The sequence below is a fragment of the Mustela erminea genome, chromosome 11 (genome assembly GCF_009829155.1).
Source record: "Mustela erminea isolate mMusErm1 chromosome 11, mMusErm1.Pri, whole genome shotgun sequence".
Lineage (NCBI taxonomy): Eukaryota > Metazoa > Chordata > Mammalia > Carnivora > Mustelidae > Mustela > Mustela erminea.
This window is the reverse complement of record NC_045624.1, coordinates 44,752,650-44,774,002: the sequence shown is the minus strand read 5'-3', so window position 1 is coordinate 44,774,002 and position 21,353 is coordinate 44,752,650. Positions and strand designations below refer to the sequence as shown.

At 37.1% G+C, this 21,353-nt stretch overlaps 1 protein-coding gene across 6 annotated transcripts in view; it reads left to right on the top strand.

Moving 5' to 3' along the window:
• Positions 1-21,353, top strand: part of ITPRID1 (ITPR interacting domain containing 1) — a 121,403-nt gene that overhangs the window by 42,145 nt on the left and 57,905 nt on the right. For 5 of the 6 annotated variants that reach the window (XM_032304884.1, XM_032304882.1, XM_032304880.1 and 2 more), the window contains 5 exons: positions 429-480; positions 3,282-3,368; positions 5,817-6,019; positions 9,191-9,765; positions 14,535-14,592. In XM_032304884.1, coding sequence (XP_032160775.1) covers positions 429-480; positions 3,282-3,368; positions 5,817-6,019; positions 9,191-9,765; positions 14,535-14,592 — 975 coding nt within the window. The remainder of the gene's footprint in view (positions 1-428; positions 481-3,281; positions 3,369-5,816; positions 6,020-9,190; positions 9,766-14,534; positions 14,593-21,353) is intronic. The other variant, XM_032304883.1, reaches the window with a different exon arrangement.

Genomic DNA, 21,353 nt, shown 5'->3' with positions numbered 1-21,353 from the left:
ACTCCTTCATCTTGTGGACCAGGAGTGAGTCTTCCAAAATGCCCTATGCTCTCATCATACTTGCTACAGACACACTTTGTGCTTGGCCACACCTCTTTTCCATTTATCAAATTCTACCCCTTCTTAAAAATCCAAGACATGTACCAGTTTCTCCATGAAACCTTTGCAGGCTACTTCCTTTGCCACCGACTTCCATCTTGACTGAACAAGTACATTTCTTCACGTTGTTGTCACACCATTTAGCCATTAATTACATTCTGTCTTGTTCGCTGTGGGGATGCCTTCTACCTCATGCTGATACCATCTCAGATACGGAAATCAATCCCATCTTCATTCAGACGAGGACCAGAAAATCTTCTATCTTAAAGGAAATGAAGCTTCTTAAAAGAAATGAAGCTTTGATTAATTCCAATCTTTCTTTGTTACAGTTTCTTTACATGAACAAGAAATGGTGCACATGACCGTGAAGGACTATATGAGGTAAGTGGTGGGACCCGTGTGGCTTCACTCGAGTATTTTAGAGCCACATCTTTCACAAATGAAATGGAAATGAGGAGACTTCTTAATACCACCATGGAGCTTGGGATCTTGTCACTGGTTTAGCTACAGCACCCACAATGCCTTCACAACCCTTGAGAGAGATAGAGGTTCTTTCAATGTCATAAAAGGGTGAGCAAATTCAATCAATGAACGCTGGCATAGGGATGGGGAAGAAATTTAATTAAAACACATGCATGGGGTGCCTGGGTAGTTCAGTTGGTTAAGCGACCACCTTCAGCTCAGATCATGATCCTGGAGTCCCAGGATCGAGTCCCACATCAGGCTCCCTGCTCAGCAGGGAGTCTGCTTCTCCCTCTGACCCTCTCCTCTCATGCTCTCTCTCTTTCTCTCTCTCTCTCTCAAGTAAATAAATAAAATCTTAAAAAAAAGAACCAAACCACATGCATAAAAGGCATTTGACTATAAGACAACTGTCCAGAAGAACCTGTTCATGAAAGAGTTGCTTTCGTATTCTCACATAGTCAGTGTTATTCATCACCATGCTCTTCGCTGGGCAATAAGACAGTTGACTTCTGAACAACATGGCTTTGAACTGTGTGGGTCCACCTACATGCAGACTTCTTTTCAAATTCAAGTATAATTACCGCACAGTTTTGGTTTTTGGTGTACAATGTAACGACTCACTAATTCTCTACATTTCTCGGAGCTCATCAAGATAAGTGTACTCTTAATTCTCTTTCACCCTTCCTGGCACTCACCTCCCCAGTATTTAAGAGTCTGGGACTTTATGTTTATCTTTTTTTCCTTTGTTTGTTCATTTGTTCTGTCTTCGGTTCCACATATGAGTGAAATCACATGGTATTTGTCCTTCTCCAACTGAAGTATTTTGCTATGCAGATTTTTTATAAGTAGAATACAGTACTATAAATGTGTTTTCCTTTTGATTTTCTTCATAACGTTCTCTTTTCTCTAGCTTACTTTATTGTAAGGACAATTTTTTGTATATGACATATAAAATATGTGCTAGTTGACTCTTCTCAGTAAGGCTTTTGGTCAACAGTAGGTTATTAGCCATTAAGTATCAGGGGAGTCCAAGCTTATACATAGATTTTTGACTATGGTGGGGGTCAGTGCCCCTAGCCCCCATGTTGTTCAAGGGTCACCTGTGCATAAGTTTTCCAATGTTACAGGTAGAAAGCAGTGAGAATCTCTTAAAATGAGGGTAGACTAAGTCTCAAGGTGGTGCCTGACAGTGGGGACAACAGCATCACCTCAAAACTTATTAGCCTTGAGAATTTTTGAGGCCCATCCCAGACACTCTGAGTCAGGGAATCTGGAAGTAGGGTTCAGAAATCTGTGTTTTTGCAAACCCTTCAGATGATTCTGAGAAACATTCTGGTTTAAGAACCACCGGCATAGACTGTGAGCTTTTTGAGGTTGGGAACTCTGCTCCCATGCCTCAGCCACCCTTGCATTTTCAACATAATCTTAACTCATTGAAGACCAAATATTCAATACTGTCTCCCTGTGAGTCCCACCAATTCACAATCAAAATGCTACTTTGTCAGTTTTCCCCTCTGAGCAGATTAGCTATTTTTGTTGCCCACAGAATCAGAGAGCCCTAAGGGACCCTAGAAGTCTCTCAGGCAACTTTCTCATTTTGTTGAAGAGGAAAATGAAAGCCAAGGTCAGTGACTCACTTTTGCTCTCCTGGTTTGCTTAAAACTGTGACTCTACAGGGATTCTCCTGGATCCTAGGCCTGCAGTTTCTGAGTGGCTCTGATGAATGTTACAAAGAGAGTGTGATCCTCAAACCCAGAATGAAACAGAAATATGGCAGGCTTAATACGAGCTGAGGGGAGGCAATAAATAAAAGGATATCTTCTGCATCTCGTCAGGGCTCCCAGCAAACTCAACCCTCTGTTAAAACCAGAATCTTTATTATTCAGAAACATATACTTTCTCCACCTTAACGTGGAGAAGCAACTGAACGAAGAGGCAAAGACCAGCTATTCTGACTACCTGTGGGATGAGGACTAAGGCAAATTCAAGACAACTTTGTCTCTTAGGGAAACTTGATATCTACATGGTGTTCTTTGCTTAATTCCAATCTCGTGCCGCCTGGCGGTTATGACTGATGAGGATGGATGTGTTGATGCTGTATCCGAGCTCTGTAACACTGAACTATGTGACAACAGGGTTTCATTCTGTTTGGAAGTGCTTCCAAAGGACTTCTAAGGCAGGCCTCTTTGGATAGAGTGACACTTTTTTTTGTGGTAGTAGAGGAGTTGGTTGCTATTGCATATGGATGGCCCCCGGAGCCCAGGAGACAGCACTGAAAGATTGTGAACCGTGCAATATGGAACCCTTCACCATTATGAGAATTAAGACGGAGTCACGTCAGTGACGGCTCACCGTACCTCTTTCACCACACAATTTTAACTTCTTCAGAAAGTTGGTGCCTAGCAGAGCTGTGTTCCTGAAAGGTTCCCCAATGATTTGCCATCTGTCAAAAGTGAGACATTCTGTCACCTTTATAATGAGCACTAGCGGGCACCTAACACTTAAATTCTCACACCTTCTGTAACAAGACACTCTTGGAAAGAGGAGCAGCTTCTCCACGGCATGCTCTCTCTTCCTCAAAGGTGTGGCCATTATGGGATTATTAGAAATGAGGAGGAAATGCAAATGTTCGCCCTGGAAGGGAAAGATTCACAATGATCTCCCAGGGGACTATCTAAATCAACACAGCTCATCGTTGGTATTTTCCCCAACTGTAGATCTCTGCATCCGTTTTCAGAAACTCCCACCCTTTCCAGAGGGACCAGTTTCAACTCTTGCCATTCTGCTGCAAGTCTCCCACAAAGGTATGTGATTTCCAGGCACTTGTCAACCAGAGAAATCATTCAGTGTGACAGTAGATTTTATGAAATTATAAATAGGTCCCTGAGAAATAACTTGTTGAATGAACAGATGAGAGAATGAATAAAGGGCTTTCAAAATTCCAACTTGCAAGAACAAGGTAAAAGATTCAGTGACATTGACCTAAATATCTGTCCATGGGGAGATGGCCAAACAATTGGCCAACCCATTTTATGGAATTCTATACAATGATAAAAGGAATAGGCAGAGAGAACTATATACATTAGCTTAGAACAATCTTTGAGTCATATTTTTCAGGAGAAAAAAGCAAGATGTGGAAAGACACCTAGAGTATGCTACTATTTATAGAGTGAACCAGTGACAACTAGAAAGCATATATGTAACAGAAAAATATCCAGAAGGATAAATATAAATTTAGCAGGAAAGGAGTCAGGATTGATAGGTGTAATGGCTAAGGGGAAAGAGAGCTTTATGTATAATATAATAATTTTTTAACAAGGTGAATATATGTATGTGCTTCTTGCATAATTAAATATAAATAAGAAGAGTTAATGATATTAATAATATGTTTAGTGACAAATCAATCAGTGAATGCATTCTTAGACATGAGGTTGTAAGCCTCTGAAAGGCAGAACTATGCCCTATTCCTTTTTGTGCCATGGGTGACTAGCAGAGAGCATAGAATGTGATAAATGTTCAATAAATATTTGTATAAATGGGCAGGGATAAAAATGTGTACAATGAGGTCAATATGATCACAGATTAAACCTTTCAGATGCAATTTAGATTTCTTGCAAGAATTTTTTTCTCCCTTGAAACTTTTTTATGTTCAGATATCAAGGGATGGGGAGAAAGAGGGCGGGGAGAGGGTGGTGGGTTATGGACATTGGGGAGGGTATGTGCTATGGTGAGTGCTGTGAAGTGTCTAAACCTGGCGATTCACAGATCTGTACCCTTGGGGCTAATTATACATTATATGTTAATTTAAAAATAATAATAAAAATAAAAAATTAAAAAAAGATATCAAGGGATTGGTACCCCTGTTCTCCAGTTATTCCAATGATTAGGATATCCAACCTCAGCCATTTAAGCCCTCCAATAAGAGTTTTTGGCTTGTCTTTTCTTCCTTGATCGAATCGGGAGGCAAAGCACCCGATCTCTATGTTACATAAGAAAGTGTGAACGTGATGTTGGGTAATGTGTGGTAAGTGGGCCTGCCCAGGGAGACTACAGGTGACTGTTGCTCAATGTGTGAATGGCTAAATAAATGAATTGTAATTAATCCAATTTAAATGATGAAGTCATGAAAGTAAATCACCCAACCTATCTCAAATAAGCTCTCTAGGGTTGCGTGGAAAGTATAGGCAAACAGGGACTTGCAACAAAAGAGCCAAGCAAACCTAGAAAAACCTTATCAAAAGTTCTGCTTCCCATACGGTCCATGAGTTCTAAAAGGTCAAGAGCACAGTCACCAAGGAGAAGGTCAATAATTGGGAAGAGTTGGTAGACATAAATAGAATTTCCAGATAACCAAAGTTTATTATTTTAATAATAATAAACTGAGTCAAACTAAGCCAAAACTAAACCAAACGAAGCCAAAACTGAGTCAAACAATTTGAAGAAACCATGTCTTATTTCTCACCCATGACCAAAAAGACCCCAAAAAACAAAAAACCAGAACATATTTTCATTCTACTTTGGGGCTGAAAATCATTACTTGTATCAGTCCTTGGAGTCTGCATTTCACACTATGGTCAGCAGATCTGTGTAGCTGATGAGGCCCCCAGACTGACTCGTTTTAAAAACATTCTTTTCTGGGGCACCTGGGTGGCTCAGTGGGTTAAAGCCTCTGCCTTCAGCTCAGGTCATGATCCCAGGGGCCTGGGATGGAGCCCCATGTCGGGCTCTCTTCTCAGCAGGGAGCCTGCTTCCTACTCTCTCTCTCTCTCTGCCTGCCTCTCTGCCTACTTGTGATCTGTCTGTCACATAAATAAATAAAATCTTTAAAAGAGAAAAAAAATTCTTTTTTGAGTTCCACTCCCTACAGGTTTTTGGTTTTTTTCTTCTGTTTCTTATTGCCATAAACTACCATTTCTTTGTGGTTATCAGTGTATTGCTTCTGGCTTCTGACCCACAATCTCTCTGCCCTACTTAACTTAACATTTGCCTATTATGAAATGGAAAGTCAGGTAAATAAACTCATGGCTCTTGCACAGGAAGTACAGACAAGCAGTTCCTGAGTGGGACTGCTTAAATAAGTATGTATGAGCTCTGGTAGACACACCATCTTGTTGTCTATTTAGATTCCTCTTTACTCAGTTTCTGGAAGACTGGGGCAGGAGTGGGGGCAGGAAGGGCAGGTGACTAGAAAAAAGACCAGATTTTGTTAAGTGAACTGTTACCGGATAAAGATATTCATATTTTTACCACAGCATTCCTGAATGGCTGGAATTTTGGGAAAAAGATCCGGTGGAGATTCTCTTGGATCTGGGGTTTGGTGCAGATGAGCCGGACATCTGCACACAAGTCCCAGCCAGATTTCTGAGTTGTAGCTCAGCCGCCAGAGGAATCAACATCCGGGTCTTCCTTGAAGCTCAAAGGCAGCGAATGAACATTGAGAACCCTGACTTGTACAGTAAGTGGGGGCTGTGTGGTTTCTGAATCTCAGCAATGGGGCTGAGTGTCCAGATGAGAGTCGCAATATCAGGAGGAGCTCTCTGGAAAATGTGTGCTGTAGCAATCACCCCTTTCTTGCAGCAGCCTAGAACAGAGAAGTGTCTGCTTCAGGTTCATATGAGTGTTTTGGGGAAAGGAGATCTCTCTATGTTGTCCTCCTATGTGGACTTGGCCCTGTCATCTGGAATGTCACTGGTTGCAATAACAAAGGAAAGGTAGAAATGGAGAATCATATTTGATTCTTACCTCTTTCTGTTCAGAATTTACCCAGTGGTATCACTGTCAGATTTATTTGTCCATAATCAGTCACATGGCCACACTTAACTCTAAAGGGTTAAGAATGTGCCATCTCACCATATGTCCGGGGTGCGGGGGGGGAGCCATACCACTGAACAGCACTAGTATATACCATAATCACATACCCTGGAGGCAGAGGAACCAGGAGCTGACAAATCTTATCACCAGTCACAAGGTAAAACCTTAATTTCCTCTTGTCTGAAGCTAGGAAGATTTCTTATTCCACTATGAGCTATAAGTGGTAGGTGTGAAGCTGTCACATCTCCAGATTTGTGGACTAACTCTGCCTAACCCTCTTCATTATCATGCATGCTGCTATTTTTTTCCCCAACTGGCGGTCAATGGAATACTTTTCTCTAGGAGGTTACCAGGATGTTCTTGGAGTGTTTGTACTATGCTCAAGTAACTTGGGGGAAAGATACCTGGCAGTTGAACAGTTTTATTTACTTCAGAATTTGCTTAATATGCCAAAGTGCACTCTCGATCTCCTAGAGAAGATGCCAGGCAGCATTTTCAAAATTATTTAAATACGAAACCCCCTCTTGGAGGAGCACTGAAGAGCATCTCCTCCATGAGATAGACTTAGCAGAATTCTGGACTGGAGAAAATGCCAAAATTCTGTTTCTGAAATACATTCTTTAAATAAATTCATGAAAGTCAAGTGAGATACAGTGTTTTTCTCAAACAAATATCTCAGATTTTTCATTTTAGTCTCTGTTTCCCCATTTTCATGTGGGTGAAATGGGTCTCAAATCTCAGCAATGTTATTTTTTAAAAAAAGAGTATATATATCCCCAAAGGTGTTGCAATGACATGTTTCTTTACCTTTTAGAGGAAATAAGTATCCTTTGTTGTCTCATCCTCCATGCCATAGGGAGATGCAAGTTCTTAGATCAATTCTTTCTTTGGAAACAATAATAACACTTCTTGTTATTTGGGAAGTGTTTGACCTGAGCTGTCATTTTGCAACACAGATTATAGAAGACCCAGGAGATGGTCCCTAGTCTTGTGATTGTGCCCCTACTCTTATTTCCACCATCAACACTGTGCTAATAATGCACACTAACAGTTCTCACTCAACACTTACCTGGACACTTTTGATTCAAGAAAACTGAGATGGTCAAATGTAAAACAAGCAATAATAAAAATTAGTTGGTTGTTCTAAAAACAGAAGGGAGAGTATGTCTCATTCAGAATCACTAAAATAGCTTCAAATTCAAAGGGATGACAATCAATTGGTTCATCGCTCAATCTTCCCAAAGGCAAAAACAAACAAGAAATGAAACAAACAAAACAAAAACAAAACAAAACAAAAAACTCCCACACATCTAATACCACAAGATGGTGTTCTTTGAATTAACCTAACCAGTTAAATGGATAGATTTTATTTTAGTCTAACAATTCTGCTATAGGATGGATGTTAAGACAGTCATAGAAGTACAATTATGATTCAGTCATACCCTGGGGCTCACAAAAAGAAGGTTTAGTTTCAACTAAAAAGATTGCATTCTGAAAATGCAATCAGAATGTTTCTAAAAATACCCAGAACCCAAGAGTTCCTCTTGGTCTTAAAAGAATGTCGTGATCTTCTGCGAAAAGTCCATCACAGTGTTTAAAGTAGAAGGATCAGTAGTCACTGCCCCCCCACCTTTCTGGTGAAGGGTTCAGGTAGGTGGAAGGATATGCTCATGGGAAAGTCAGTAGCATTGCTCTGCTGGTGCAAACAACAGAACAGAGGCCAGCGTCCTTACCCACCAATGTGACCCTTGACCACTGTTGAGCTGTGCAACCTGGCATGCTATCACTGGGCTTGAGAAAAAGGCTGTGTAATAAAAGCAAAATGTTTTTTTTCCATCATTTTGGTTTTATTATTTGGAGATTTTTTTTTTTTTTTTTTTTTTTTTTTTGCTATTTTCATTCAAAGTGGCAATGTGTCCCACTAGCTGCACTGGGTCCCATCCATATGATAATGAAGTCAATACTTGCGTATTGTCTAAATGAGCCATCCAGAAAGACTTACAGGTTGAAGAACTGGTTCATGTAAAAAAGCAAATGGATTTTCACATTAATGGCTGTTTTCTCTTGGATGGTTAAGGACAATATATTCCTGTCCTGAGACTTAAACATTTATAACTCTAACTACTGGTATTTGTGCAACATTGTGCTTTCTACACAGATGTGAGGGACATATAGATGAGTATTATTACCCTCTTTCTCCAGATGAGGAAACTGACCATTTATTATATGCTTGACACAGGTGCTAGGCACCATATTTCTATTAACTCATTTACTCTGACATCACACTTGAAGTCATTGATTGACCTGGGATTTGGAACCAGGCCTTCTGACTCCATATTGCATGATCATTGCAAACTGTAAGTGACAGTATAGGTGGAGATGATGAAGGTGATGATTAGGATATCTACCACATAAAGCCATGGAGGAATACGCAAGTTCACCCCATATGAAAGAGCTAGGTTCACTCTTTGTCATTTAGTTTAATATACAAGATTCAGATTCATCCTCGCCTATAGTTTTTATGAATACACACATAAAAACTACAGGCATATATGAATTTAAATATTTATATTTATATTTAAATATAAGAGGTGTTCTCTTTCTGCATGACACAACGGCATCTCCTTAGGTTGGGGAATCACCTCCATAATAACCAGTGACATGTACTGAGAAAAAGTTCAAGAGCTTCAAGAGCTTGTAGTCTATCTGACCTTGAAAATCACATATGTCACCAACTTTTTCACTTTTTACTACATTTATGCAGTTTCATGGAAAGGACCCAGTCTAAAAATTCTGTGTTCATTGTATTGTTCAGGTCGTTTCCAACAGCTGGAGATCCTGGACCAGGTAGCCAATGTCTTCTCATCTTTGCTGAATAATGTTAACATCCTGCAGAACAAAGATGAAGAGGAAGACAGAGGGGAAAATGTGCAAAAAACCTCAATGAGTGAAGCCAATGGACATCGGAAGAGAATGGGTAAACTTTTCAAGAGAACTTCAAAGCAGAGCATTAAAAGAGATTGTAGCCCAGAAGCATCAGAGTCACTGAAGATGAGGGGCAAATTTTCCATCACCTCTGCAAAATCAGGAGGGTGTGGAGCAGAGTTACCAGTTGTGACAAACAACCACGACCAAAGCCATTTGTTTCCTTTGGCAGAACACTTGTCTCTCCAAGCCTGCAATGATTTGGTTCCCTGTCATGCTCCCCAAGCTCTTGTGAGCAAACAGTGGCCTCGCTCATCCACATTGGCTAAGAGGGCTCCTCTTTCCTGTATGTCTGAGGGCTCGGTCAAGGACAGAACTGAAAAGGTACACTCCATTCAAACTAACAAGCTCAAGAGCTTGTCTCATCTTGCAAGAGAAGCACTGGACTCCTTTGAATTGGAAGAGGTCAGTGTTATACCTACGCGCTCAACTTCTAAGGGTACAATCCTCCCCAAGGCATTTTCTCCCTACTACATTCAGTTGATCCCTTAATCTTTTAACTTCCTCAGAGTTATATGTTATTGGTCCAAACTCCTATTTTTGTTTTGTTTTGTTTTGTTTGTCTAGGACATTTAAGGCCATTCTAGCTTGCTTCCATCCACTCTCTAACTTTCCTTATCTTAGAGGGTCAGTTCAGCTACTTCCCACTCAATGAAATTGTCCACCACTTCCACTCTGGGTTCTCACAGCCTTGGTAGGGAGCACTTGTATAAGAGAAACTATACATGTGTGTCGATGATATCTCCCCTGCTGGTCTGTCAGCTCCCCAAGGACAAGGTTTTGGCCTTAACAAGATGTGTCTTGGAAATAGTTTCCCCATGATGCCTCATGCAGGGTCTTGGACAAAGAAGTAGGGACTTGGGTTTGGTTTTGATTTTACAGGACTAGTATTTTATTTGTTTGCTTGCTTTGGAATTTATTGATAGTCACATAACTTGACCTCCCTTGCACAAATATATATATTCACCATTTTGTGCAAAAAGAACTCACCGCATCAGCCTCATTCCTAGGCCAATACACCTTTCTGGGGCTGATCCCACCTTCTTCAAGCATCCATGCCGTTGGCATCGTCAGCCTGATTCTATGCCACCCTGACTCAACTCCAGAAAAGTATGAATGCATTTGAGGCTGAGGCGTAGGGGTATTTCTCCCATTTCTGGTTCTCCCTGGGCTGCACCATGACACAGCACCCCTTGGCATGGCTTTTGCGGGTTGATTGAAGTTCACACATCACGTGACTTCTTGCCTCCATCTTTTTTATCACATCTTATGCTGCCTGGTCACCATACATTCTGTTCTTAAAACATGGGCGTGAAACATGTGACAGGGAAAAGATTATATTTTTACAGACCCTTTCCCCATTCGTACCTCTTCACACTGCCTGTTTTCTCCTCTCCAGACCATTAATTTCCCATCCACCCATGGTGAGAGCCTTGTAACCCCACAGGCTTCTCTTTCCTGAGTGGGAGAAGGCTAACATCGGTCAATAAAGAGTTTTTGTTCAACAAAACAAGAATAACAACATATTTTGCAATTTGCTCCTTCATCTTTACCTTCCCTCACTTGTGCTGATTTTCACTCCCATTTGGAGGACACCCCCCTCCACTCCTCAGTCTTTTAAAAAAAAATTACACATTTTCACACATTTCTCTACTCTTTAATATAATGACAAGGAAGAACAAAAGAACAAAAGTTTCCCCTTTATCATGTAAATTATCCAGAAGTGGGGCAGAATATTTTTATGGAAATTCCAAGGTGGGCCCACCTTTCCTTTGAGCCTGGGACAAGCAAGACACTCTAATGGGTTGGGGGTGGAGGCAGACTCTTCCTCCAAGGGAACCTCTGTGCAGTGACAGGGATGGGCACAGAAACCAGTAACATGCAGGGAGAGGCCCAGCTCTACTGGTAAACTTTTATATCACTCTAGACATGTCTGGAATATCTGCGGAGCAAGAAAAGAGGTCCTTAACCTGCCAGGGGACTGAGAGGACCAGCTAACTTGGGGGAAGTAAGGCTTACCCATTGCCCTAAAAGAAGAAGAGAAAATAGGTGAATGTGCCTATGAGTAGCCCTCCCCAGCCAACAGAGATAAAACAATTGCCTCAAAATACGTAGCTGTCAATGCTCCTAATACGTATGTATATATGTTTATATGTGTACATGTCTTATGTTCGAAATGATTTCAAGAACCTGAAAATATTTTTTAAAAGAACTTTGAAATATTAATCTGAATGTAAACCAGTAGCCTACAAATAGATAAAAATTACAAATGGAGAGAAAAGCAGACCTTTGGTCTCATGCCCTGATTTGAAGATCCACTGATGTGACACTGGGAAAAATTATTTTCTTTTAATTCAATCTTGCAAAGATTATTTAATTACCAAGTTAATACTTGAAGTTCTATAAAGAATATCAAGAAAATCTGCAATCCATTTGTCAGTCTGCTATATCATCTACTATCTAAACAAGAAATGTCACCATCTCCAGCCTGTTGGCAGGCTGCACAAATGCTACTGTCCCTTACAAAGATTTTGTGCTTCAGGCTAGACTGAGGAATATAATGTCCATTAGATACTACCTATATGTGAGAGTACACAGAGAGATAATATGATATTATGCTGTATCATATTCAGCATAAAAAAGACTGAGAAAAGAATGTCAATTCTTTCATGATACACTTTCAGATATTCATAAAGGACAATTATTCAACGAAAAGTGATCTAGTAGTGTATGTGGAGGTGGGAAGAAACTCAGACACCAAAATGAAAGAAAACAAACTCATGTGTTTTTAGGCATATAGTGGTACTCAGTAAATATTTATGAATGAGTAAACCAATGTGAAGAGTTTAATAACATTAATTTAGTCAGTGGGTGGCATCCATAGAGAAACAAAATATTCTGTTCAACTACATAGCCAACTTTGTTTATGGTGTTTCTTTAATATTTGCCCAGATTGGTGTGTGTGAGAGGCTGTCTGTGTATCTAAGGCAGAGAGAACCCCCAAAACAATATAAAAGAAACTCACTACTTGAATTTTGGTTTTCTAAAAAATATTTAAAATATTACATCCTCATCCCAGTCTGGGGAAAAAAATGCTTGTTTCACTCGATACCAATGGATGAGTAAATGAAGCTTGGGTAGGTTACATCTTAAACCGGAGCTAATGCCAGGTTTAATAGTCATTTTTTTAATGGCAAATTTAAAAATTCAATTATAAGAAATGAAAAATATGTGTGAAATTGGCAGATTTTCATGGCATTTAAAACATGAGCCAATGTCCTTAAATATCTAGCTATCAGAATTTCAACTGGAATTGGCCAAAATTTTCCTCCAGATCAATCTATGATGCTTTCCCTAACATCCTTTGGCAATATTTGGCTCACTTTTCAAAACTATGATTTTAAGAAAATTATGCATAGATTTTTTTAATGCACAAATCAACATCTTTTTGTGTTGAAGTTTACTTAGTAAAACTGAGTCTGTTCCTTTCTTTTTTAACTCCCAAACATATTGAGCATTTAATACTGATGAAGCATATACAATTGTAAAGTCAAGGTAAGATGCTTCTTGATATCCAAAATAAAGCATTTTAATCTCCCTCTGACTTCCATACAGGGATCCTGCTGTCTAGAACTCATATGTGAGAATATTGCCCATATTATTAAACAATGCCAGTCGGCATCCTGATTAGGTGGAAAATGTTTCCAAAGTTAATAATTATTTCTTTAATTTTTAAAAATGTATTAGTTAGTTTGGCTCAGGCGGAATAACACAAGAATACACTCAGTTTTCATTTTAAATTGCTGAAATTTTGTTGTTTGAGGGTTATTTCTCAACACGTGAATACATACTTCACATCACACTAAATGGGCTTTTCTCCATGCTAATGATCAGAGCAAAAGAATTTTCTTATTGTACTTAAAAACCTCCTTGATTAATGCTGGTTTGAGTTACAAAACTAATAAAAATAATGGTAAGAAATATGTCTAATTAATTATAAGTATAAAACAACTTTTTTGAAGGAAAGCGATGAAGGATTAAAAAGAAAGAATAAATAGTCTTTCTTACATCATTGGACTATATCCTTGTGGTCCTCTCTTCCTGAGTTAGAGGTCATTTTTGGCCACATGTACCATAATGTTTAAATGTCCTTTGATTCAGCTTTCACTATACAGACATCAGTCTAAATAAATAATATGACGTGTAGAAAAAGATTTCTGTACGAGGATACTCATCTCACCATTATTAATTACTTTTATTTGCAAAATTCAGGAAATAGTCCAACATTAGGGGAACCAGTAAGTAAATTAATGTAGCCTCCAAATATGGTCTATTGTAAAGTCATTAAAATTGGTATTTTCAAAGAAATCTTACAAGTGAGAAAAATTTCCCCTTTTAAGTTTTGAGTGAAAATTTTTGATTACATAACTACATTCAGAAAAAAATATTAAAAAAAGAAACATTCTTGCAAAAGAATGTGCAAATACACATTCCAAAATATTAACAGTCACTGTTTTCTTACCTTCTTTAATTTTTTTATTTATCCAGCTTCTATAGTAATCTATATTATTACTTGTAAAGAAATATTTATTTATTTTATCTATAATTTTACTCACAATGGAATAATATTTATTAATTTCTGAAAAGAATTTTGAAAGAAATTCTGCTCTATCAATTTGGAAAACCAATTTTCTTTGAGCTGTCTAAGCTCCGTATAGCAACTGAGTTGTGAATTTTCTGAATTGCTCTCCATAAATTTACCAAGTCATAAATAAATCCCTTAGAGAGATAAAATTAAATGTGGAAAATAACTTGCTTTCTCCAAATATATTTAAAGCTCTTTAAGAGAAAAAAAAAAACCTAGAATAATAATAATATTATTATTTCTGTTTTACTCAAATGCTTCATCTTCCACACAGAGTCTCTGTTCCTCCCACCGGGAAGTGATTCCCCCATTTCTCTCTCCTGATCTCCTTTAGTTCCTTTAGTCTTTACCCTGAGTGCCTTGTACATGCCATCTGCCTACAGAGGACTTGTAAGCTCTTTGAGTTCAGAAGTCATGGTTAATCCTCTTAGCAGTAGCCAGGAGGCAATCATTATATGTTGATTAAACAAATGAAGTGAATTTATTATGAAAGCATTCCTAATGGGATTGATGTATTTTGGTGTCTCAGGTCCAGAGCTTTGAGGAAGAGACTGGTAATCCTCCTGACATGACATCAGGAATTACAGGTAAGATTTAGCACGGTGTGCAAAGTCATCAATGGCCTTTCAGAAAGAGAATGTAAATAACTAGCGTTCAACTTTCTTAATATGTAGAGCTTATATAATCTTCAGAAAATGGCATGGCTTCTACTACTGTTATTTACTGCCATTATTATTTCTACCTACTACTATTGAAAACCCACTAGCAATGCCAATGAACATGTAAATTTCAAATGACTTACTACAGACACATTCCACATCCCTGGGGCTGAAGCAATATGTGGTTTTCTCAGATTAGCTCTGTATGATTTGATCAGGAGAGTGGAAGGGATTCCACGTAGGAATGGGACTAACTGAGAGAATACTTTCTAACTTCTACTGACAACTGCTAGGTGGGTCAAAAATCATATCATTTTACTGGCCCTTAGGGAAGTGGAAGTAATTTTTTAAGTTCTCTGCTTGCCCCTACATTCTAAATTAAGTGATGGTAGGACCTTCCTATTAACTCTCTGTGGAAAAAAGTAGCCTGGATGTCACTTTCCAAATAATCTCTCAGAATCCTGTTATAGAATCCTAGACAGCAGAGAAGGAGGGCTTTCTCTACTCCTCATTCTTATGCTTCCATTCAGCCATCATTGTGATTCAGCATTTCCATGATCCTATAACAGAGCTAAAAGTAGACAGGGATTAGTGAAGCAAAATAAAGCAGATGAAGCTAGTGCATTTCCTGGAAGAAAATATGCAAATTTTTAATTTAATTTAGTGTGGTGTCAAACACATCTTTTTCATTACGAAGTGTATGTATGGGCCTCATTTTGCTAAATGCTGTTTAGAAATTATGCATTAGTAATTATAGGGTCCTGCTGATTACATAAATTGTTATCCTGCTCTTCGAAGTAATTACCACATAACCTGCATTGAGGTTTATAAGACAAAAATAAGCATCTGTTTTCCATCTAATTGAATGCTTCTCAATGAAGCTGGAGGTCCCTGTGCCAATAGGAGCTGCCTTCCTTGACATTCAATTAAGAGGTCTGCTGATATCATGTAAGTCTCCCCAATCATTCCAAAAAATGATTTGGGAAGTTAGGCAAAAGCACTAGCCTACATTTAATTTCAAATTCAGAGAGCAAAGTAAAATGGGTGAAGGTTAGCCCAATGGAGAAAATCTAAACTAAAGTAAAGCAAATATAATTTATTACTTTCAAAAATAGTGTCATTAACCAAGAAAAACTAGGACAGGGAAAGAATTTTTTTGTTATTTCTCTTAATGGGAAAAAGGGAAAAGGATTATTTTTATTTATATATGAATGAATTCATTATATATATGAACCAACTATATATGTGAATGAATTTGTATATGTATCTGTATATGAATATCAAGGAATAAATTTTGACTCAAAGTTAAAAAGATGACTTCTTTCAAAAGTGATACTACATGGACTATTTTGAACAAATAGGATATAGCAGAAGTGATACTGTGTTGTGTCTAGAGTGTAGCCCTTAACCCACCTGACTGGTTCCTGGCTCTTGAGATACTTGCTCTGGAACATTCCCTCTGGGAACCCAGCCTTCATGTCGTGAAAATCCCAAACCACATGGGATTGTCCACTGTGGTAGACACCCTTGACTGAGCCTCTGTGTGAGGCAACCTAGTCAAACTTTTAAATGTTTAACCCAGTCAAACTTTCGGATGACCATCCCCCCCACCAGATGTCATCTAACTGCCACCACATGAGAGAATCCAATAACCACACAGCTGAGCCGAGTCAACCCAAAGAACCATGACAAATAATCATCAACTGTGGTTCTAGGTCACAAGTATTTCAAATTTAGTAGTACCAAGAGATAGTAAAAAATGTGAAACAAATCTACCCATTGTTGGTTGTCAGTTAAAATCATAATAATTACTTGAAGTATACTCTGTCAATGTCACATAATTGTAAATGTATGCATCTATTCCAGTTCTGCAGTTTGAACTATCTGTAGACCCCAGTGTATACACAAGGATTTTGACTGAAAAAATATATTTATAATAACAAACAGCTAGAAGCAGCCTACTGACCCAAAAGTATAAATTAGCTTTAAGTAATTATGGTACATTTTTACATTAAAATCTACTCAGACTTCACTTTGAAAAATGAAGCAGATATTTATGTGTTGAGGTATCTGAGATATACAGTTGTTAAATGAGAAAAAAAGGTGCAAAATATTTTACAGAGACACCTCTTTTTATTTAAAAAGTTACCTATTTCTACTGAGGGAAGAAAGTATGCACAGAATGCTTCTGGAAGAATATATAAGGAACTGCTAATGGAAGTGACTTAACAGAAGGGAAACTAACATGTTTTAAATTAATTGGCATCTTTTAATTTTCTTTTGTTATCATGTGCATATGTTATTTTCATAACACTATTTAGCAAAAAATTCTGGTGATACTATAGGAAATTGACACAATAAAAATGGGAGATTTTGTTGTTACTAAATCTCTGCTCCCCATGACAACCAGTCGAAAACTTTTGGACACTTTTTATTTTTTTTAATTTTTAAATAAATATTGTGTGTATTTGAGGTATGAAACATGATGATTCAATATACATATGCATATTGAAATGGTTACCGTAATCAAGCTACTTAGCATATCTCTTCTTCACACAGTTTCCATTTTGTGTGTGTGGTAAGTATACCTGAAATCTACTCTTTCAGCAAATTTTCAATATTCAATACAGTATTATTGACTATAGCCACCAGGTACATTAGACCCTTAGATTTATCCACCCTATATAATTGTAACTTTGTATCCTTTGACCAACATCTCTTCCAAAATTGAAAGATTTTAATACTACCTTCAGTTTTCTGCAGACCAAACATGACATAGTAAAAAGTGACAGATAATGTATTAATATTATAATTGATAACATGAGTATAATAGAAAATATTGAAACAAGTGCTCTTTCTTAGTGTTCTTGGCATATTTTATTAAAAGAGCTAACAATTTATATACACAAAGATTATCTCATTGATTCCTTACATATGCCCATATTATGTATAGGCCACCTTAACATGAATAAATGCAGTAATATTTTAATTCAAAAATAAAAATATAAGTAACACTTCCTCCTCCTAACAAAACAAAACACTAAATCCAGAACTTGGGGACTGAGTTCTCCATCCTACAAAGAGTGCAGAAGTTGCTGATTTAGAACTATAAGTTCAGATCATTTCAATAATAATGATGAATGTTTCATATAAAATTGAAGAACTGGAACAGAAGCAGTAATCTGAGGCAAATTCATAGCATTAATTGCTTTCATTATCAAACAAGTAAAAACTAAAATTAATTATTTGGATCATGAAATCATCATAAAAACAAAATAAACATAATTAAAAATTAGAAGTTAATAAGCCAGAAATTAATCATGTAGAAATCAGAAAAAAATAATTTGGTAAGTAAAATCAAGCACTAGTTTTTTTGTCTGGGGAATAAAAACAATAGAAGCTGTCAAACAACAGAAGAGAGAAAGGCATGCAAACAAAATTAGATAAGACAAAATTAGAGAAAAGACAGAACCACTGATATAGAAAAGAAGTTATACCATATGCAAAACCATGTTTAAATTATAAAGGAATACTAATACCAATACAAGTGGTATAATTAAAATCAGGGATAATTAATATGGATGATATTTTAGAAAATGTATGTATTTATACTACCAAATTTTATACTGGTATTATGTTGCCAATATTTGTATATACATATCTATTTTAAAACAAAAACTTACCAAAGTAACATAATATAACTGTTAAGTAAACTAATACCAGAAAGGGGGGGAAAACAAACAAAACTTGAGTTTACCAAAAACTATCTCTAAGAACAACAATGAATAATGCCAAAATAAAACCAAAACAGTTACATGGGTAGACTCTCCATTTTTCAAGAGATAATTGCCCTTCTTTATAAATCTTCCAGACAATGTAAACAAATCTTTCCAGTTCCTTTTAGATTAAAAACAAAACAAAATTTTGATTTCAAAATTGACTAAGATAGCTCAGAAAATTGATCATTTTTACTTATGAATACAGATATAAACATTTTCCAATAAAGTAATGAGGATTTAAATGCAGTAAAACAGGGGCACCTGGGTGGCTCAGTGGGTTAAAGCCTCTGCCTTCGGCTCAGGTCACGATCCCAGCATCCTGGGATCGAGCCCCACTTTGGGGTCTTTGCCCGGCAGGGAGGATGCTTCCTCCTCTCTCTCTCTTTGCCTGCCTCTCTGCCTAATTGTGATCTCTTGTCTGTCAAATAAATTAAAAAAAAACTTTAAATGCAGTAAAACATTAAAAGTACACTAATCCTTGAAAACTAGCTTTTATTTGAAGACTTCAGTGTTTCAAAAATTGAAAAACTAATTTATCAACTACAATGATAAATTATTAGAGGAAAAAAATGATATGATCAATTTGATAGCTTATGAAAAATATATGTGTATTTACAAAATATTTCACTGTTTACCAACAGAAATTTAGATGAATGAAATTTTATATAGACAACTAAACGCAAAAAACACACTCAAATTATCACAGGGCTAAAAATATAAATGGAAATGAATTGTATATGATTTTGGAATAGGAAACTATTTTTAAAATGTGGCTTAAAATGCAATATCTAATTAAATTAATCAGTTTTCACTACCTAACATTGAACATCTATGCATGAAAAACAGTCATAAAAAATTAAAAGGTAAATGACAAGTTGAGAGTGTATTTTCATCATAAACAATAAAGGATGAACAACAACTCTTTGCAAGTAGAAATAGAAGGAAATGTTCTTACTTTAAGTGGTATCTATTAAATCTTGATAGCAAGTATCAATCCTAACAATGAAACCTTCAAGGAAATCCTATTCAACTAAGAAAAAAAAAAAAAAACCCATTGACATTCCTTTTATTCAACATCAAACTAAAGGTCAAAGCCGGACGACAACACCATGAAAGTAAGATGTATGTAAACTGAAAAACTGTCCACACTTGCAGATAAAATAACTGTCTACATAGAAATCCTAAGAGAATTAATAGACATATTCATAGATTAATAAAATGTGTCAAGTTTGTCAAATGCAAGAACAAAATGTAAAAATCAATTTTATTTTCACACCACCAATAACCGATGAGGAAACCATTAAAGTACAGCCATTGTACAAAGAAGTTTAAAAATCAAATAAAAAGATCCACGGACCCTTTGACTCAGCCATTTCATTTGTAGCATATGCCCTAGGGAAATCCTCACATATACGCAGATGAATGAACATATAAAAACATTTTTTGCAACACCGAAATAGTGAAATAGTGGAAAGCTTAAAACAACCTAAAGTCAATCAAATCAATAAGAGTAAGGTTAATGATATCATAGCATTGTCGCAGAGTAGGATATAATATACCACAATGATGATAAACAAACAAGTTAATTTGTACATATGAAAAAATATCACAAATATAAGGTGGGGGTAAATAAGTCACAATTAGGTTCATGTAATATATAAAATATATTTACCTTAGCCACACTTGGTATTACCAACGCATATACCAAGTAAAAGCACAAAAATGGAAATATAAACACCAAATTCAGGATCCTGGTTAACTCTGCGGAGAAAGGTAAGGGGAAGGCAATGGGATTAGAAAGGGATAAAACCAGGTAAAAACCACTACTGTATCTGTAATGTTTCCTTTAAAAACAAATCTAAAGTAACTATGGAAAAATGTTAAATTTTAATAGAACTGGTAGGTGGTTACAAGGAATGAATGCATGTCATGCTATTTTCTATACTTTGTACATGTTTGAAATCTCCCAGTGCAAGAGAATTGAACAAAAAATAAAGATGTCAATAGGGAGCGTCTGGGTGGCTCAGTGAGTTAAAAGCCTCTGCCTTCGGCTCAGGTCATGATCCCAGAGTCCTGGAATCGAGCCCTGATCGAGCCCCGCATCAGGCTCTCTGCTCAGTGGGGAGCCTGCTTCCCCCCCGCCCCGCCTGCCTCTCTGCCTACTTGTGATCTCTGTCAAATAAATAAATAAAATCTTAAAAAAAGAAAAGATGTCAATAGGAATTTTATTAAATAAACTATTGCAAATGAAGTAGTTTTCAACCTCAGTAGTAACCTAAGAAATACACACTAAAATAGACAAATGAGTTAATACATTGATAGAGATTTCAGAAATCATATAACCTAATTTTGGGATGGAATACACATTGCTTTCTGGAAGGCAATGTGCAACAATATGTATCAGAAACTTTGCAGCAGTGTTTATCTTCCTACCTGGGTACATCCTCTTGGAAATTATCCTAAGGCAATTATGAAGAGGTGTAAAAAATTAGAACTGCTTCAATGTCCAATATAAAGGATTGTTTAAGTAAATCTTGATACATTATATGGAGTATCATGCGGTCATCAAAAATGAGAACTGGTATTTCATGCCACAGTGGTTTTTAACAAGTTATAAAATAAAATGTTTTTACAGAAAAATCTCTCAATTTGCTTATATAAAATAACGTATATAATCTATATAATACACATAAAAATTGCATGAGGAGGGGCACCTGGGTGGCTTAGTCAGTTAAGCATCTGCCTTTGGCTTAGGTCATGATCCTGGGATCCTGGGATCGAGCAGGACATCTGGCTCCGGGCTCAACAGGGGATCTTGTTCTCCCTCTTCCTCTGCCTGCTGCTCCCCCTGCTTGTGTTCTCACTCTCTCTCTCTCTCAAATAAACAAGCAAAATCTTTTTTAAAAAATT